At 36.0% G+C, this 21472-nt stretch overlaps 2 protein-coding genes across 6 annotated transcripts; both read right to left on the bottom strand.

The window, feature by feature from the left end:
- Positions 1-3582: 3582 nt before the first annotated feature.
- LOC131078451 (zeatin O-glucosyltransferase) lies at positions 3583-12022 on the bottom strand. 5 transcript variants are annotated; one of them, XR_009113785.2, is made up of 3 exons: positions 10453-12022; positions 9091-9122; positions 8796-9051 (listed from the first exon to the last, which is right to left on the bottom strand). XR_009113785.2 is itself a non-coding variant. In XM_058016158.2 (2 exons), exon 1 carries the CDS (start codon positions 11142-11144, stop codon positions 10494-10496), a length of 651 nt encoding a protein of 216 aa, XP_057872141.2. In that variant the 5' UTR covers positions 11145-12022; the 3' UTR covers positions 3583-6725; positions 10453-10493. The 5 variants fall into 5 exon arrangements, 3 of the variants coding, with proteins under 3 accessions (XP_057872141.2, XP_057872139.2, XP_057872137.2); XR_009113786.2 differs by having other exon boundaries at positions 9091-9118; XM_058016158.2 differs by lacking the exons at positions 8796-9051; positions 9091-9122 and adding an exon at positions 3583-6725.
- Positions 11297-11878, bottom strand: LOC131857779 (cis-zeatin O-glucosyltransferase 2-like). The gene has a single exon (XM_059210499.1). It carries the CDS (start codon positions 11876-11878, stop codon positions 11297-11299), a length of 582 nt encoding a protein of 193 aa, XP_059066482.1.
- Positions 12023-21472: the final 9450 nt, after the last annotated feature.

The raw sequence follows: 21472 nt of genomic DNA, 5'->3' as shown, positions 1-21472 counted from the left end.
GGTGCATCATGATCGCTAGATGGCCACAACCACAACCACAGCCATTGCCACCACCACCACCAGAAAGGTAGTGGATAACGGTAACAGTAGGGGTTAGTGGTTGGGTAACCATTGCCAATGAAAAATGAGGTACCCATTATATTATAGAGGATAGGGCCCCCGCTTTATACGGTATAATAGAGCATAGGCCCCCCACTTTATATGGTATAGTAGGGGTAGGGCCCCTTACTATCCTAAAAGAGTATAGGGCCTTCAGGAATCCATAAAGGCCAAAGAAAATGGATATATTTCTTTCTTTTTCTTTTTTGTTGAAGTATATCAAGTCATAAATATCACTATTTCAGCATTAAATCATTCAAGTTTAATGCCTGATTTCACTGAACGAGTGTAGTTTTGATGCAACATAAATAATCCAAACACAAATATATGTACATATTTTCAAGTATAGCCATAGCCAAAGTAGCAGTAATTGATAATTACAAATTAGGTAGTGTATTTTGGATCATTTGTTGTGTCTCTGTAAAACAATAAACCACAAAAAATACTCTTCTAAATCTTCAACAACTCAAATCATAATTTGGGTTTGAGTCGAGAGGACTGAGAAAATTTAGAGGAAAATTATCCCACTTTCCTACTTGTTAAGTCTCATTTGAATAATAGCAGAATCATTGGCCCCAGCCTTCAAGGCCATCCATCCAACTTCCAAGAAACAAGCAACCGCATCCCATACATACTTATTTGCTTGTTTAACTGTTATAGTTTTGCCAAGATCGATGTAGCTTTTTTTATCAAACATTAAGTTATTGTTACCATACACAAGCTGTGTCAAATACATGCTCACAACAAAGTAGACAACTAGTATCTAGCTAGAAAAGAATAACTTCCCCAATTCATGAAGATTTCAAGCATTAAAGGATGCAATTAGCAATTTGGATATTTGAAACACCCTAGAGACTCAACCAAGAGCTACTACTTGCACTTCTTTCTCTCCTCTATTATTGCTTATCTAACTTATGGGGTCAATAAAAGGAAACAGGAAAGGTGTTTTATAATTATTTTGATTATTATGTATCATCCTACTCATTATATAGGACTCATATAGCCTCTTCCTCTATGGTTGGTCTGAAGCATATGTTAGAGATTAGAATGAGATTTATCAACCCTTTCCATAAGTTTAGTATTTTGAAAAAGTCAAAACAGACAGAAAAGTGAATCACTTTATCCCTCTAAGACCACATGATTTCTTCACTTTAATCAAATAATCATCATTAAATTTCCAAAAGATTTAGTTATGCAATACACATGCAAGATTGTACGATAAATTAAACCAAGTCACAAATGTGAAGGACACCTATGCATCTCTATTTCTAAAGGGAGACGACCCTGCCAAGAGTTACTTAAGGAGGCCATAAATGCAAATATGCTGAGCACCAATATGCAACAGCCTACCATGTCCATTATGGTCACATGGGATATAGGGCATATAACCAGCAAGGAAATTTGTGACCCACATGAATCATACACAGGTTTGTATTTACAATCATAAAAATGACTCATGCCATTTAAGAAAACTAACACCAACATCCTCAACATTCTCCATACCATAGATATGACAGCAATTACTCTACAAGATCACTCTGGGACTTATGTTCATTTGGTTAGTAATGCTATCTCTTCGTCCAATCATCACAATATTATGATTACATTACAAGCCATTATAGAAGAAGTTATGGTCAGTACACCATACGATACAATCAACATTTAATCACAATGAAATATAACTTCTTCAATATCAAATAGAAACAGAATGCAATATATTAACTTAAAAACTACAATTTTTTGCATGTGAAATGGGTCGATCATAGAATCTACCCAAACAACCATTTTACATGGTCAAAAGATAGATATAGACCTCAAGATGATGTTATTTTGTGATAACGATGCAGTTAGGACAAGAAGCTCAAGGCAAATGTATACCAAAACAAGCTACCACATCCCATATCGATAAACTCTAGTGACAAATAATAACAACACAAAAAATTGCACTTTAGATAAGGAAGACTGCACACTACATAAGAATAATTTTAAAGTGTTCTCTTGTGTATTTAAATGCATTTATGACAGATGGGTGTTCTTTTCTAGTTTAAGAGATTAGGCTAGCTCTAATTCAAATGCATGCTTATATCCTCTTTACAGACATTGTTTTATCAATGTTTTACCAAGTCATGACTTCTTATTGGGCCCAGGGGTTGTTTATGGACTTCTTAATCCTTTTAAGGAGATATATCCCACTAAAGTGCCTATTACCGACCAAATTTGAGCTATACATGGTTTCACACATCAGGTTTTCTACCAGGACCAATTCAGTAACTTATTATTCTATTATCATAATAATTTTTCTCCATTCAATACACCCATTGTCTATGATGATGCAAGATTCCCTTCGACTATTGCAGATTTCCGATAGGCCCCCCTGTTATCATTGTCAAACACTCTATTTTATACGTTTCTTTATTTCCCCACTCTCATGAATGGTTCTTAGAGGTGAATGGTGGTCTATTTCACATCTACATAATTTGAGAGTTTACAGTATTCAACAAGTACTTTCTTCAAGAAAAATTTGTAGAGCACTAGATGCGTTTTAACATAAGGATGTAACTACAACTTATAGCAACTCCATTTACATTCTAGATTTTGCCACTGATGTACAATTTCTTAGAAATAGTCTAATGTTTATTTCCCTTTAAATAAGGCATTATTCAGGCTTGTTTCCATCTGTAATTTATCATCTGGACTGTGGTAAGTTGGTAACAAGGGGTTACATGTTGATATTCGTACAATTTGGTACTTCATGGACTCTTTCTACTGTCTTTTCACATTCTCAATTTGAATGGAATATTTTATAACATGTAACACATTAGTTTTGCCATAAAAATTGGCTATTGAGAAGCATCATGCTGATGCATTCCTCTGAATAAATGCATGCCTAATATAAAGCATTTGGTTTATTTTAATAAAATTTCATAAAGGAGGATTGCATGGATAATGATGCAGGTGTAGTATATGATATCTTTTAGAAGACTTTGGATATGATATGGCTGGATACAAAGATGTTTATAGAAAACCCTTTAGTATCAGAAACATGAGGAATAAATAGCACCTAACATGCCTCTGCATCCGAATTTTAACTGCACTTGATAGCTTCCACGTCCAAATAATTGCACATAATAAAAAGTCAGCTACCATTGTTTGCCAAAAATATCTACGGCCACTCCATTACCCTCTTTTTGGGTTATAATTTGCTTTACAAGATTAAAAATAGTCAGAACTGAACTAACTTTTTCCTCGAACACTTCCAAATTTTCTGGTTGCAATTTTGTCCAATTCCATCCTTTTGTTTAACAGATTCATTATTCACTATAAATTTTCTATAAAAGATAACCAACCCATACAAACTCCTAAGAACATGTAAACTATTTTAACTAGGTTTCATCTTTCTTTAAGGGAAACAAGTTCCGTATTCTGCATCTAGCGGGCACAGGCAACAAGAGAGATCTGAATTTGCATATCAACAAACAAGCGAATTATGAAAAAACACTTTATTAGTAACTGATGTTTCTGAAATTCAATTGTTAACATGTCCATGCATAAGAGTGTCAAATAAGGGAAAGGGTTTTCAGTCAAATGCATTCATATCCACCACCATTCCTTCCATTATGGTGAATATTGGGGCTTGTATTTATAGCATTATCAGTACCATTTCTTGTAAGTTTTCTTGGGCTGCGATGATATTAATGTCTCTCTGTGTAATTTGAGCTCCATGCCATGGCCATTCCATAGGATTATCCAGACTTGATAACAAGACTATATAAACCAGTATAAAGTCTTACACAACTTTGGGTTCCTAACTCTATTTTTCCAGGTGGACCCCTCACGAATCTCCCCGATAGTTTTTTATCATGTAAGACTGCAGTAGGGTCACACAAAAAATTAGAAACAAGTTGAACAACTTAGTATGCATGCCTTAAAACAAATAAAACACGTGAAAATTGGAAAAAAAAGGATTAAAGTTAAGCGATATGAAAGCATCCCAACTGCCTATCTTAACAATCCTGCCATACTATGGTGTTACAATGCTCAGATCATCATCATAACTTAAGTCCAATGTGAACCTGCTCTAGAAGGATTCTAGGCAACATAAGTAATCAGCAACCTAGGCTGAGAACTTAGGGTTTAGGAAACCAACATTAGCATGTTGTGATGGTTAAGTTGTGGTATTTGTTTTTGCCATCAAGGTTTAAACCCCACTGGGATGATATTATTGAATGTTTAAATGGGGATGAGGTCCCCACTTGTGACCTCACCAATTCATAGCTCCGGATCAAAATTATTTACCCCTTAAAGAAAAGAACTTGAAGTTAAGAAGACCAAAAAATTACTTCAAGAACAACTAATGTCAATAGAGAAATCTACCATACATAATATTGTAGTTACAATACAAGTGACATCAAAAGTACTCGAATGTATAGCTGGAGAAATCTACCATACATAATATTGTAGTTACAATACAAGTGAGATCAAAAGTACTTAAATGTATAGCATTTTACAAATACAAGATAACAAGAATTAAAATAAGGGAGAAATTTGTACAATTAGTAAATGTTTCATCTAACGTGAAAAATATAGACTATACTACGTTTGGTCTTATATAAATAAATTCGTCCTCTATTTGTTTCTCCTAGCTTTCTTCCCAGCCTTTCTTCTTGCCTGTGCCTCTCATCCTACTTTCCTGCTTACAGCAACTGACAACTCAGACAGAACCAGGATGGATGACCCACAAGTTCAAAAATATGCCATCAAGAGGACTTGTCCCAGTGTTGTCATGATAAAGATGACACAACTACAAGTAATTTCGAATATGAAAAGATTGCAATTAGTGAACAATTCCCAGTTTGCAAAAATGTAGAAAGAGAAGATCCCCGGGCGATTGTTGATTTGAAGTATTAGAGAATAGTTTCAGTCTTTGAAAATGTTAAGGGGGTGGAGAGGTATCGCATACATCATAACTAGAGTTGTTATTTCATAGAAAAAAAACTAAAATAGTTAGCAGCTAGAAAATCCACAAGAAAATAGGTTAAGGAATGAAAAATGTTCCATAAACAATCCATGTTTTGGCTTCCAATGGACAACTGTCAAATATATGATTAAAATTCCAAGCTATCTTCTCAGAAAACCCAAACGAAGGTCATATATGTATAGGGAAATAATAATGATTTACTTCAAAAGAGTTAATATGATGCGAAATCAGTCCAGCAAAATGCACCAAATTTTGAAGAAGAAATTTTAGGTGTTATAGGAGAAACAAGTTGTTAGTCAAGACATATGCAATGAAGAACGACAATAGCTGACCCCTCAAATAAGATGCTAACCCACAGAAGATCGAATTTGGTCACTGTTTACACCTGTCTATTTGTCTCTATCCAAAGTCAGTTTAGACACCCAATTTGTACCAATAGTACAACTCATACAAAAAGAATGGGGACAGGGGAGACCTCCAACCTGCATCCCTGAAACGTTTGGTATGGCCGCAAAGGGCAGGTGATGTATCTCCATGGAACTACATACACAATCACATCTGTCTGTTTTGTCTGAATTAGATACACAAATCACAGAACTTGAGAAGCCAACAATGACCATAGTGTCCCCAGCTACAACACCAACAAAGGATTTAAATAAACTATCCAATAATCTAAATCATTTGGTATAGGTCAAGAATCTGAGTCTCTGTTCCAAGTGTGAGAATGCTTGCAAGTAAAGTCCAGTAAATGCTGACTGTTGCCCCATCATACCCAGAACATTTTGAAGCAACTTCCACCAAGAAATTGCTGTGAGCCTAGAGAGAGTGGGTAAATACTAAATAGGCTGTATTTTTAGCAAAATTACACCAAAGCTTTCTCGTCTATGGCCTTGATAGCATACATACAATCTAAAACGAAGGTTATTCATCTATGCTTTTGATTCATGAATCTCAACATAAAATTGTGCTATGAATCGGACAGATTATTCCCATGCATCTGTATTTCTACCAAAATTTAGATAATAAAGCAAGTGAACTCTGAAGTTTTCAAGGACCAACTACTATAAAATGTGCCAGTCACTCTGCACACGCAAAACAAACATGGTTTTAGTTCTGCACGGTAATAAAAATACTAATGCCAATCAAAGCTCCGCTACATCAGGGTTTAGGTTGTGTGCCCCATAAAGGACTCTGTAGTATTTTAAGCTAACAACAATGACTTGGGCAATTTATGCTGTAAATTTATTCATTATATTAATGAAGATTCTTGATTCTTTGAAATGGAAAAGTCTAAGAAGTCATTTGAGGTTGCTTTCCATGAAAATTTCTAAGATGATATCCAAGCGAGTAAATTCCTGCTTGCATTTGATGCATTGAGACAACAAGTCACGAATCATCTCTTCCCCCTGTTTCTCATGCTTCAACTAGGCTGCATAAATAAGCTTCCCATGGACAGCAGTAGCATCTCTCCAGGCAGACCGGAGACTCTACCACGGTAATTTTGCTTGACCAAGGCCTCTGAAAACTTGAGATTGCAATAAATACAGGTCTAATTTTCCATTTTCCAAAGCAGCTTCGAGCTCTTCATGAATCCAAGCGAGCACTTCTACATAATCTCGAGGTTTGAAATATGGCTCTATGGGATGGTCTGCAAGTTTGATCAGTGATTGAATTGTTGCTAGGGTTTGCAGTAGGGTTTGAAAAACATAAGAAGAATAGCATAAGCATATAAATAACTATAATTTGCACAAAAAATGTATATAATCAAATACAGAACACAGCTAATAACTGGTAATTCAATGTCAATTGTAAAATGATTTATATAAAACTGCACATGGAAAATCCATACAAAATATCAAATTGGTCTTCGTCAAGAACATCAATGTCATCAGCTGGTCACTGGAACTGCAGTGGCAGTGCCACCCCCACTAACAGCACTGTGCAATCACTTTTTAAGGTTAGTTAGGTTTCTCGAAAAGTGTTGTTTTTTCATTTAAAGAAATTCTTTATCCAGGTTCAACCAGGATCCTGCCCAGGCCCGTGGATTTGGCTTGGGTTCATCAGCTTGGATTTAACCCAGATAAATTCAGACGTACCCAGACCAAATCCACAGATCCAGTACAGGAGCCTGGCCGTACCCAGTCTGGGATCCATCCCAGGTCTGTATTCAGCCAGGTTTCTGGCAAACCCAGTAACATACAAATAACCGCATAGGAAAGCTTAAAAAATAAGGACCAACATCCAACAAACAATTGTTGTATGCTTGACACCATCGTTTACAGCAATATTTCCTGTTTGGGTGGCCTTGAGATAGAAGGAAAGCATAGAGTTGACAAATAGAAAGTCCATGCATATAATAAGAGCTCTGTGCAGGGCTGATAATTATCTAGCAACAATTTTGACACGGGTTTCCTTAAAATAGTGCAAAAGCACTGAAAGTTCAAAAACAGGTTGTTTTCAAAATAGACAGCTAAATGTATAGACAACGAAAAAAGAAGAGGTAATCAGAAACGTTTGTTCTTTGAAAATATTATTTATATTAAGTGCAAAGTAAAGGTGAAAAAGCCTTGCTGTCAAGAAAATGAAGAGAGAAAAGTTGTATATGTATCACTGCATTTTAGATAATTACATCTTCCTACAATCTAAGGGCAAACAATGTAGATCACTGCAGTTGAAAACTTTCATGAATCACACACAAAGTTTTCATCACCAAATGTTGCAAATGATTATGCTGCTCTGAATCTCTTATTTTGAATGGCTCAATATCCATGAGCCCATCTGTTTACCACAAAAAATGGCAGTAGTTGTTCGTGGTCGAACATTACTTGTCTCAATTTCCTTGGCCCATCTTTTCATGGTCCGATGTCCTCGCATTCAAAGCTATTTAACAGAGTTATCCGGGGACGCGTCCCCGACCTGAAAACCCCCGTCTCCATCCCAGGGACGTTTCGGGGACCTGGGGACGGCCAGGGGACGTTTCCCCATCCCCAAATTGCCCTGTTTTTGAGGGGACGTCCCCAAAACGGGGGGACGCCTGCCCTAGCTCAGGGGGACGTCTGTACATCCCGAGGACGGCTGGGAACGGCTGGCACATCCCCAATCCGTCCCGGGGACAGCCAGACGCCCCACATTCTAAGGCCCTTAAAAAATATTAAAAAAATTTAAAAAGTTGTATTTTTTATTTTTTATTTAAATTTTCTAATAGAGGCCCCTTATTAATTCAAATTGTTATTAAAAATTAAAAAAATTAAAAGATAACATTAATTAAATTTTAAATTTATTAATTTAATTCATAATTTTGACAATGAAACTATATGGCAGCAGTGTAGCCTTTGGGCATTTTGACATAGAGATTAGAAAAATCTCCAAACTCGGCGAGTCAATAGAAAAATAACACCCAACGCCTTTATTAAAGAATAAGTTTTTTTGGCCTCGCGGGGCGCTGCCCCTCGACCCCGCCCTGTATCGCGACAGGGAGCGCGCAAGGGGTGCTGCCCCCAAACCCCCGTTGAAAAATATGGGGGGAAACTGCGTCGATAGAAGTAGGGAGAATTTAACCTCCGAGTCTATTGATATGCATATTGACAATGTGAATGAATTGAAATTCTGATTTATGAATGCATAATTGCATATTGTCTATTGAGTATTAACAATGTTGTATGTTCAAAATTTACATTCTAAAATGTTTTCAACTTTTCATAGTATCATACACATGCTATATCCATGTTTTATTGTTTTCATATGAATATAATGTATGTATGCATGCTTTATCCATGTTTTCATATGAACATTTAGAATTTTGAAATTTTCCTATATATTTTAAATTTTTCCTATATTTTATATAGCCGTCCCCTTTGCCGTCCCGGAAACGCGTCCCGCCGTCCCTTGGCATCCCTGTCCCGGAAACTCGGGGTAACTTTGCTATTTAATAATAGCTTACGTGACAGATTACAATGGACAATTGTAGCTCAAAAGTTTCGATTCTATACAATGATCAGTTGATTTGACCAAAAAATTGAGCAACATGAATGCTGTAATAACCTGCCTGTCAGCATAACAAATGGATTAGCCCCAAGTTTCATAGATTTTGCAAAAGGCTGTGGGAATTAATGAGTTATCTATTTCATCAAAATAACTAAATAAATTTAATTAATACATTAGAAGTTAATTGACTAATAATAGCCACCACTTCTCTACATCCACTCTACTTTTCAAAGAATACACTTTCGATTTGAAATAGAATCTAGACTGTTCGTCTATCTCCCCAAAATTCTTTAAATTGAATTAAATTCATCATCTTCAAACAATTTCAATCTCAATTTGGATAATAGAGGCTTGTGGAATGAGCACCAAATATGCAAGTATCAAAATAAAAAGCATACCATTTTTCAATCTATTACAGGTTTCCATGGTGTTAGAATGAATAGCTGTGAATTTTTTTTATTTTTTATTTTTTATTACATTTCAATTCTCGTGCTTATAGTGACATATATTAAATCATTAGCAAGTTGTCTTTCTGTGTGAACATGTTTATGAGGAGTCCCAAAACTAAGTGTTTTGCCAGAGAAAAGTTAGAAGAAGCAAAGTTAGACTTAATTGTAGGTCTAAAAATGGATATTGCAAGAGTAAAGTTTAAAGAAGAAAAATTAAAATTAGTTGCAGGTTTGAAAATAATTATAATTCTAACTAATTTGTTCACAAGTGAGAGATTTAGAGATGGTTGTAAACAATAGAAACATCTTCTCTCACAACAAAATATCTTAATCCAATCAATTTCAGCAATTGTCCCTACTTGCTCCTCTCCTCCTTTCTTTTTTGACTACTCCCTTATTTCTAAGACCGCGCAACCTTGTGATAGACTGAAAAATGATATGCAAATTCTAACTAATTTGTTCACTAGTAAGAGATTTAGATTTGGTTGTAAACAATAGGAACATCTTCTCTCACAAAAAAAAAGTCTTAATCCAATCAATTTCAGCAATTGTCCCTCCTTGCTCCTCTCCTCCTTTTCTATTTGACTACTCCCTTATTTCTAACACCGTGAAACCTTGTGATAGATTGAAAAATGATATGTTTTTTATTTTGATACTTGCATATCTGTTGCTCATTCCATGAACCTCTATTCTCCAAACTGAGATTGAAATTGTTTGAAAATGAAAAACTTAATTTCAATTTTAAAGATTTTGAAAAGATAGATAAATAACTTAGATTTCATTTAGATCAAGAGTGTATTTCATGAAAAGTAGAGTGGATATAGAAATGTGGTGGTTATTATTAATCAATTAACTTATTTGTGTATTGATCAAATTTACTTACTTATTTTGATGAAATAGTTAACATCTCAACTGGAAATTAATGAGGGCAGGGATTCCTACCAAGATCGAAGCGACCGCATAGGTCCTGAAAACCCTTTGACCTAATCGGAAAATGGTTGTGAAAAGTCATGGAGAAGAGAACCCATATCCTTCCACGAAGATCCTCCGTCGCCTACAGCCTTCCGAGCCTCGCCTCTCAATTCCTGTGCCCTTTTTCTTACTTGCATTCCCTCCTCACTTGCCATCAAACGTTTCACTGCTTTCTCAACTTCGTCCGCACTCACCTCCTCATTTTCCTCTGCATTTCCCCATTCTTTCACTTCCACGCCAGCTTTCAACTCTTGTGTTATTAGAGCAGCATTGGCGAACTGATCGGTGTGCAGAGGCCAGGCCAGCATGCCCACTCCGGCGCTGATACTCTCCATTGTCGAGTTCCACCCGCAGTGCGTTAAAAACCCACCCGTCGACGTGTGAAATAGGATGTCAAGCTGAGGCGCCCAATTCCTTGCTATAAAACCCCGTCCCCCTAATCGCCCCGTGTACTCTTGTTCCAAAAACTTGCAAGCCAAATCGAACTCCGCTTCTGTCGATAAATGGGCTCCGTCAGAAACCCTGAGGACCCACAAGAAAGGCTGCCCGCTGCGTTCCAATCCGTCGGCCAGTTCTCGGATCTGTGTCGCCGAAAGAGAAGACATACTGCCGTATGAAACATAGAGAACGGACGCCGGAGCCTGTGTATCTAACCATCTCATGCACTCTGTGTCCGCCTGCAATCGCAACCGCCTTTCGTCATTGAAGAAGGCCTGCGGAAGAAGAGGACCCACGCTCCACACAGGCTTCCCACCGTAGGCTAACTTCTCTCTTCCTTGGTCAATGAATTCTGACTCCAGTGCGCTGAATGTGTTTATGATATATCCCTTCCCTTGGCAGGCCCTAACAGAGACCTTTGGCGCCTTGAATATTTTATCAATCTTTCAGGCAAATCCCATGTCTCATCACGTACCTGCTTCCTCCTCAGGTTATAATAAGCGCTAGTGGATCTGAAGATATAGGCAAGGATTGAATATTTGGTAGCCAGCGTTTGAATCCATCCCATAGATGCGTCGTAGACAATAAGTACTCTCTTACTGTTTTCGGAGCAGATAGTGTGCAGTAGCTGATCGACATGAAACCCTAGCTGATCCTCCACAGCCTCAAACAGAGGAATCAAGTGAAGCGGAAACGTATTAGTACTCTGAACATCGAGCTCTTCACCCGTGACATGAGGCATGGGCAATTCCTCGAAATGAATATCGAACTTGTGAAGATCCCATCCCTGAACACGCTGGCGGACTTGGTGAATATGGGTGGAGGTGGCCACGAACGATATACTTGCTCCCCGTTGGGCGATAGCTCTGGAGAAATGAAGGAGCTGATTGAGGTGCCCCTGTGCGGGGAGTGGCACCACGACCACTCGCATTCTCGCATCACTTCCATCTCCGGCCATTGTTCCCAAATTTCAATTCACGGGTTTACAGGTGAGGCGCGACCTAATTGGAAAGAGGGCGTGTCATATCTCATTAAAAAATTATTCCAACTGATTTAAAGTACGATGCTGCGGTCCAAATGTAAGAGAGTTAGGGTAAGGTCCGGGGCTTCTAAAAATATTCAGCGTTGTTGGGATTTTTTTAAGTTACTGTTGAGGAATATGGAGTTCAGTTTATAAGTTCAAGCTTTGAAAGGTAAGGAAGTTGGTTGTTTCATGAATTTAAGTTTTAAAATTTAATTATTTTATTAAAAAATATTTTATAACATTTTTTAAGTATTAATATATTTTATTTCTAAAGCATATTTTGTACATATAAAAAAAATGATTTACATTAATTTTAATTATAAATAAATTTTTTTACATAAATTGAATTCAGTTCAATAAACTTTGTAAATTTTATGTGCTATAAAATATTTAACATTTTAGATAATTAAAAATATTTTATATGTTTGAAATAAAAGGAAAAAAAAGGAACCAACCTGCAAATCTAAAAATCCTAAAAATTCTTCTTCAAACTCCTTAAAAACTCTTTGAAATTTACTCTACAATCTTGTAATGCTCGTGTGTGTGTGTCTAACATGAGAAAATAGAGCTTATGAAGCCACAAGAAGTGCATTTTTTAGTTTCTAATTGGCATTTTTGGTGCATATGGTGCACAACATGAGTTGCAGAGTTGGACTTTCCAACTACCTTGTAAGAACTCGACGAAAATTTAAAAGAACTATATGAGTCTCAATTTCTCAACATGTTTTCACCACAATGCATATAAATGTGATAACCACATCCAAATTCCATTTAATTCTATTTATAGTTATTAAATTTATTTAAGTACGAGAAAAAATAAATGTCTCTAGTAATGTCCTATATTTTTTGGGATTTAAGAGTCAAATACTGAATATACTTTTGTTGTTTATTTTCTCTGATAATTAACCGATCTGTCTCTTCCTTCCCCGCCTCACTTCCCAACATTGTCATTATGTTCTTTTGATTTTTAATTTATTTTTTCCAATACCTTGAAATTGGTAAGTTCACAATGAATAGCTTATAGAACAACAGGTTTCAAATTGCAGAAGGCAATGAAATGGTAAAAAGACAATGCTTTACTTAAGTTCTTACTACTCATGCATCATGGCTAAATTAAAGCATAAAATCATATATCAACATTCTTTTTGTATGTTTTGCAAGCAATGAAATGGCAAAAAGACAATGCTCCATTGAAGTACTTTCAAGTTATGCATAAAGGATAAATCAAAGCATATGTTCACAATTACATGTCATTGTATTTTATTTTAAACGATCACTCAGTGTATGGATATATCTACTTACATTTTTGTATATATCTATTTTATTACCTTTAAATCATATTTAATTTCACAAGAAAAAATAAATTTGTTTATATCAAATGATTAAATGTGCAACCTTAAACTCATCAATTCATATCAAAGTTGGAAGATTAAAACAAAAGATTGGGTCATTACCAAATAACATCTACTACTTTGTACCCTATCATGAAGAGTAGCAACAAGTAGACTTTAAATAAATGAAATTCATAGTGAACAAAAATCTCATGTTCATTGCAAATCAAGACCATGTCAAATGCATCTTGTTAACTATAATATTTTATTTAAAGTAAACATAGGTTTGATTATGACTCTATATGTTTAGATTATTTATATCAGCATTTACAAAAGTCATTAATACTTCTTGAGCAAGTGTTGCAATTGGATTAGCTAATTCATTAGTAGACATATTTTTTCCATTTTCAATAGGAACATCGTCACCATTATCAACAAGGACATCATCACATGTATCATCTTCATCGTGTACAACATCTAATGTCATATGATGCAATATAAAACAACAAAGAATGGTATTTGGAAGTACTTCCAAATTTGGATACCACATTTTCAAATCCAAAATTTGCCACGATCTTTTTAGCCTTCCAAATGCTCACTTTACCATAATATGTGTTAATGACAACTTAAAATTGAATTCCCTCTAACTAATTGTTAGACCTCCACTAAAAGATATAATTAGTCATGCCAACAATGGATATCCATCATCACCAATGATGTAATCTCACATATTTAATGAGTTGATTAACATTGAATGACCATTTAATCTAAATGTCTAGACTTTTATAAAATTTATAGAAATCTGAATTTCGTAGAAGTCTAGAATCATTTATAGAACTAGGTCACCCTATAAAAACATCTATGAAATACATATTTATATCAACAATTGCTTGTAATTGTTGGACATTGTTGTTGCTAGGATATGTTGTTGTCATTGATGTCAACATATTCTTGCTCTGGTGATTGCAAATTGTTTTATTGAGATCATGGTTTGGTATATGGAGTATTTATTGTATCATTATATTATTTTGTATTGGTTTTGGTGATCCGGGAAGCTTAATTGATCATATCAGATGATCCGGTTTTGCAGTTAGTTTTTATGATCAGTGCTTTGCAGAGTTTAGTATTTCCTCTGGTATATTCCGATGTGATCAGATCTTGTGCTGAGATTTTGGGAGATTGTTTGAGATGATCTTTTGTATCTTCATTTTAGATGGTTCGTGATTTGGTGCTCTGCAAGTTATCTTTCTTCGTGACAGTTGTTGTTGTTTGAGTGTTCTTGAGTTTCAGATGTTGATCGATGAATATTTGATAAGTGGTGTTGGTGCAGTTGTTGTTGATGATTCTAACGTGATTGTTGGTGTTTCCTAATCGTTTCCTATTTGTCCTGATGATCCGCATTGATCCTTGTGCGATTTTTTGGTGATTTTGTTGAATCAGTGATGTTCTTCGTGTTATGTTGTTTTCTTGGTGGTGTAGCATGTTGCGGTTGATCTTGGCATGATTTCTAGTGGTGTTGCGTGTTTGGAGATTTGAATTAGGTCCATGCTATGTCATGTAAATCATTGTATTGGTCTGGTGGTCGATCTTTGTATTATGTTATGTAATTTTGTAATTGTGAGTTGGGGGTTTAGCCGACCTTGTTGTCAAGGTTGATGAATTGTATAAATAGGTGATATAGTCATGTTAATTAAGTGTCAAAGTCCTGTCTACATTATTAGAGCATGGTGTATGTGCGAACAAGTGATTCATCCTTCGGCATTGTGATTGAGCAGAGGTTGGTGTTGCAGAGCAAACAATTATACTTAATCAGAACTGTCATCAGGCATTTAGAGATGCTATTATTGTAGTTCATTCCTTCCAGATTGTAGTCTGAATCTTATTGTAAGTCAGTGAGACTTCCCTGAGAGTTGTAATCTTCCGGTTCATTATCTTGTAAGCAGTGAGCTCTAGGAAGTGTTCTTGAATGCATGTGCATTCCCCATTGTAATATTTTCACATACTATTGCAAAGCATCATCTGATTGGTTCCCACCATGGTTTTTATCTTAACCGGGTTTTCCACGTCAAAATCTCGGTGTTGTGTGTTGTGTTGTCTATTTGCTTATATTTGGTATTGTTGCGGTTTATCATATTTGTTTTTGTGGTTACTATAGACACCTAAAAATGGTCAACGCTTGCGGAATCGTACTTTAACATTTGTGCATTGCCTTATTTTAGGGTTTTTGCATCGCATTAACATTTCTTCCATGTTGCGCACTTGGTCTTTGACATTTGCGGGCATCGAGTCCTTCTTCTGCATTCTTCATTTATCTCGCTTTCGAATTTGGTCTTGTCGACAACAATATTTGTCATGATTTCGGTCAATCTTATCCTGTCGCATCTATGTGCGTATTCATTTGTCATCATTTTGGACATCGTCAATCCTAATTAGGGCTTTGTCCTCTTTTCAATCTTGTCATCATGCGATCGATTTGTCGTCGATTCTTGTCCTTTGATCAATTTGTCATTAATCTTGTCGTCTTGTGATCTATTTTGTCATTGATCTATTTTGTCATCGATCCTTGTCTTCTTGTCAATTTTGTCATTTTGCGATCAATTTGTCATCGATCGTCGTCTTTCTCAATTTGGGTCAATTAGTCATTATTCCTCATCAATTGGCGCATTTATCAATCAAATCGTTTGTCAGCGTTGGTCTTTTATCAAGTCAGAATCATGATCAAATCGAATCGATATCAATTATCCTTTGTCAAGACCTAATTGTCATCCTTGCATTTCTAATTCATCTTCTAGGGTTTCATGATTTTATTCATTTAACCTTGTTTGTCATTTCCCCTCTAGGTTAAATAATTTATTTATTTATCCTAGGTCTTTGTGTCACAATTAAATGTTTAATTTAATTGGCTAACTAATTATTCCTCTTTTTGTGAATTAATTAATAAATAACAAGTTATTAATTGATTTACCTAATTTCTCCTAATTTCCTAATTTTTCATCAATTTCTAAATTTCTCCTAAATTCCTATTTCCTCATTTTCTAATTTCCTAAATTCCTATTTCCTCATTTTCTAATTTCCTAATTTCCTATTTTCCAATTTTCTAATTTTCCTAATTTCTAATTCAATTTCCTCCTATTTTCCTCCTAATTTCATGGGAATGACATTTCAATTTGTCATAATTTGTCATAATTGACAATCAATCAATTTTTGACATAGAAATTTGTTATAAATTATCAATCAATCAATTTTGCATAGAAAGTGCAAATTTGTCATAATTGACATAATTGATTTGCAATTTCCATTCGAATCTCTTCATGCTAATTTGATCATTTCTCCAATTTGTCTATAAATTGGATGAATTTCTTCAATCTCGGCTAATAATCACTTGTTTGAATTACTTTGTCGAATCAATCACGCTTTGAGTATTCTTGTGCCAATGTCAATCTTGCTTTCACATTAGTTTTTTTGCACTTGAAGGTGAGATCCACAAACAAAGGCTATTTGGAGAAGAAAAAAGGACAATGGAGCCGCATGAAGGAGACATTCAGATCTGCATTTGGTTTGCTTAGATTTTAGCTTTGAATGTTTTGCTTTTCATGTCTTTATTGAGTGTGTTAGGATTGATCATTGCAATCTGCTTTTGTGATTGAGCTATGACTAATATTGATTTGCTTTGATGATTTCCGATTTCCTAGCTACATTAATTGGTGAACCCGACATGAACTAACCCCCTAACCATGCTTTTGAGTGCTTTTGAGATGATTTGCAAGTCAAAAACCCAAGAAACAGGGTAGTGTTGTGTTTTCTGGGAACTTCTGCGCCCGTGTCAAGCATTTTGCGCCTGTGTCAGACATTCTGCGCCTGTGTCAAGGACATTCTGCACCTGTGTCAAACATTTTACGCCTATGTCAGACATTCTGCGCCTGTGTAGGGCCAGAAACAGAGGTAAAAGACAGTGTTTTTCACTTACAAATTGTTTTCTTTTGCATTATGTTTCTGCTTTTTTGGTTTTGTTAGTACTGATTCTCTGTGCAGAACCTTGGCATACGCATGACAAAGACAACAAATGAAACTACTAACACGTTTTATGCAGGTTTGATAGTCAAAGACTAAACATATCAAACTTCTGACTTGGGTTTTGCAGGATGCCTTGGACTACAACTAAACTTTGTGTTTGCAATTAATATTTAGGCACCTAGTGATTTCTAAATAGGATGGAATGAATGTATGTTTGCTTTGATTTTCGAGTTTGACATTGGAGTAGGAGAGTATGCTCTCATCCTTCTTAGGGTGATCAGAAATCCAGATCTTCAATACCATGCTCATGTTTTTGATTGTGTGTCACCTTTAGAGGGCCTGCCTTCCCGACCATTTGCTTTTGCAAGCAAGTGATAATCGTGAGAAGGGAACGACCCAAAGTGAGTACGGCTAGAATACCTTGGTATTCTAACTCACTATAAACAAATACCTGATGGGCGAAAGCTTTGAAGGAAGGGTTACGTGGGAATTGCAGTTACTTGGGAAGTGATGACCCTTGAACTCTTTCTCATATCAACATCTAAGTAGGACCTCACGGTCTAAATCATGCTTGCGCGACTACATTTGTTTGGTATCTTGATGGGCTTAATGTCTCAATCACGCTTGTGTGACATCAAGGAGTAACACTTAACAGAAATCCTTACTAAACACCTTGTATTTAGAGGCCAAAAATCCTTCTAGTTGCTTGAGAAGGACAAGTTCGGATACTTGGAAGAGATACTAAGTTCGCCATGGGGAGATTTCCATGGGGACTGATGCTTGGCTGCCCTGAGAAGTGAGTACCATGGAGGGGAGCCCGTGGGGTCAAGCATCTATGTATTCTCCTTGAATCTTATAACGAGTCTACCTCTCAAGTACCTACTGTCCTTGCCTACCATAAGAAATGTGTGAATGAGCATGATTGTCTTGAGTCTATGTTAAAATATCTTGTCTTCTTTACTTGTCAAAAGTTGAATTGCATCTCATTTCAAAAGCAAGACAGATTGATTCAAAACAAGGTTAAGCATAAGAACATTTCATTCAACAAAGTCAAAACATCTTCAAACATGGTTGTCAAACATTTTCCAAAATCTTGTCTCAACATTCATGTCACTTAGATTTAGGTTCATCCTAGGTTTGCATTTTGCAAAATCATTGTCAAGTACCAAGGTTAGGTTTCACCTAAGTCATACTCCTTTGCATATCAATAAGGGTCATCCATTTGCATGTGTCCTCTTGCATTAAAGTCATATCATTGTCATACATTCATATTTGCATACCCTAGGTCTCTTCATTAAGTTTAGGTCATTATCATATCATATTAGGGTTATTTGCATAGTAATTGTCCCTTTGCATATAGTGTCAAAAATTAGGTTTTGTCATGCTTGAGTAATCCAAATCTTTGATAAACCCTAAGTCATTGTTAAGAAGTCTAGACCTTATCAAACCTTTTCTCTTTATGTCATTATTGTCATTTGGTCAAACCTAGCTTAGTATCCAAGCATATAGGGGAGACTTTGTCATTTGTCCTTTTGTCACTTGGTCCTTTTGTCCTTTGAGGTCTAGACATCATTTCAATTTCCTAAGGGTCTCTTTTAGATCTGCATTTCAAAAAGTTTGTCAAAATCTTGAAAAACAACCAAAAACATAGGTTGCATTCTTGCCATAGATTGCATTCTCATTCATTTAGTTTGCATTTAGTTGCATATCATATATTGTCTTTGAAAGATTCCAAAAATATTGCATTTGCATAAGTGACATGCCTGTTGAAACAAGATCAAAATCTAAAAAGATGGGTGAACCAGCATATCAACCCATTGACAACATATCAAATTCGCAGTTTCAAACTAGTCAAACAGTGCAAATTGAAGGTTTATCAAACACATCATTACCACCATATGGAATGGTTCAACTTGGACCACCTCCATTATATGAACCAGTGTTTGTACCTATGAAACCAAGACATGGGAGTGTTCCACCAACTCCAAGAGGAAGTGCACCTTTCAATTGGAATCAACCAAACCTGCAACATGAAATTCAAACATTACATGAGGAACAAACTCTTTCACAAGGATTTGGTTCAGATCAAGGCATTCAACAAGAAATGAATCCAAATGTCCAACCAAATTCTTCATCCGATTCTGATGCTTCTGATGATGTTGATATGTTCCTTAAAGATCCTAAGATGACGAAAAAGATGGATAAATTCTTGAACAAGGTCTTTAAAATGTTCCCACAAAAATATCTTAACATGATGAGTAATGTGACCTCCTCAAGTGAGCAAATCAATGTGCAAAAACAACAAAGTGGTGAGCTGTTAAGTTTCTCTCTGCATCCAAATGAAGGAAATATGCAACAAGAAAATCAACCTACCTTGATGAGTAAACGTGCTTCAAAAGCATTGACAGTGAATATTCCTCAAAAGTCACCATTTGAGACAATAAATAGTCCATTATTCAACACAACACCTATGCAACAAGATCAAATGAAGACCGTGCAAATATTGACAACTATCCCTCAACAAGAAGTGGTTCCTTACATGCATAAAATTGGATCAACATCTAAGATGCAAGAAAGCTTCACGACTGGAATGCCTAATATCACCAATGTCCAAAACAATTCCACGATGCAACAAAGTTCTTATGTCCCATTAAGCTCAATATATTTACCAAACAATATTGCGACAGATCCTTCGATAATGGTGACACAAAGAGCTACGGATAGTGGTTTGCACCAACAACAATTGTTGCAACAATTGAGTAATACACAAAAGGTACAATCGAATGTGCAAACAAGCAATGTACAACAACAACAATATCGCATTCGACAACAAATTGCAGCGCCTTTGGCACCATTACAAGTTAATGCAAACTTGCAACCATCACAATGGATTGGAAAAACAACACAGCAAGTTAATGCAAGTGCTATACCCCATCTTAAGGAGAAACAACAAAAACCACCTAAACAAAGTTTTTTGCAAATGATGGGATATACACCGCGACAACAATTGGCACAAAGTCAACAAATTTCGATTCGTCAGCATCAACAACATGTGCCTCAATATGTGCCAAGGCAAACAAGCTATCATACTTCACAACCGCAATTGGCGCCTGTGCAATATCAACAACATACTCAATTGCAATATCAACCTAGGCTACAAGAAGCACAACAACAAGGTCGATATCAAGGCATGGCACAACCACAACAACAAGAGATGTACCAAGAACATTATATACCAGAGACACCAAAAATGGCCATTTTAGAGCATCAACAACCGATCGGAAATATGATGTATCGACAAAGAGTACTCACCGGGATTAATGATGGACCTCCAAAATCTGATACAATTGCGCAACAACTTGAGAAATTGCAACGACAAGTTGACACATTAGAAACTAAAGGAACAAAGAAGTTGTATACAGATCAGGATTTGTGTCCTAATCCATTTGATAAGAGCTTATACATGCCTCCATTCCCTAAACATTTTGAGGCACCTAATTTTGAGAAATATAAAGGGAATGGCAATCCAAAAGATCACATTTGAGCATTTTTCGCGGCATGTACTGAAGTGAGTTATGAGGAGACATATTTAATGTGATTATTTGCACGAAGTCTCACGAGACAAGCCATGCATTGGTATTCGCATCTGCCAGGAAATATAAAGACTTGGTCTGAATTGGCTCAAAAGTTTATATCTCACTTTGCATTCAACATCGACAGTGACGTGACCATGTCATATTTATGCAACACCAAGCAAAAGCAAGGTGAACCATTAGTGACTTTCTTGCAACGATGGCGAAGCTTGTATAGTCGTTCTTCCCTAGATATACCTGAAGAACAACAAGTGAATCTGTTTATCCAAAATTTGGTCCCAGAAATGATGTATGAACTAAAATTGAAAAGTCCCAGTACTATAGAGAAACTCATTAAGAAAGGGATGAACATTGAAACTGCTCTTGTAGCTAAAGGAATCATTAAGCTTAACAAAGACAGTGACAACATGAACAATTCAGGGGACAGAAATAGATTTTGGTATAAGAACAAGAATGTCACTAATGATGGAGTTGTTGATGCAAGAGCGGTGAATACAAATCAACCCCCATTCACGATCAAGAAATTGAGTGTTCCTAATATGTCAACTATGGAACAAAATCGAACACCAGCGAGCAATGTTACTCAACAG

The sequence above is a fragment of the Cryptomeria japonica genome, chromosome 8 (genome assembly GCF_030272615.1).
Source record: "Cryptomeria japonica chromosome 8, Sugi_1.0, whole genome shotgun sequence".
NCBI lineage: Eukaryota > Viridiplantae > Streptophyta > Pinopsida > Cupressales > Cupressaceae > Cryptomeria > Cryptomeria japonica.
This window is presented reverse-complemented; position numbering and strand designations above follow the sequence as displayed.

Bases quoted from the DNA above. Each gene is read 5' to 3' on its own strand.
- LOC131078451 (XM_058016158.2), bottom strand. From the start codon at position 11,144: ATGAGATGGTTAGATACACAGGCTCCGGCGTCCGTTCTCTATGTTTCA.
- LOC131857779 (XM_059210499.1), bottom strand. From the start codon at position 11,878: ATGGCCGGAGATGGAAGTGATGCGAGAATGCGAGTGGTCGTGGTGCCA.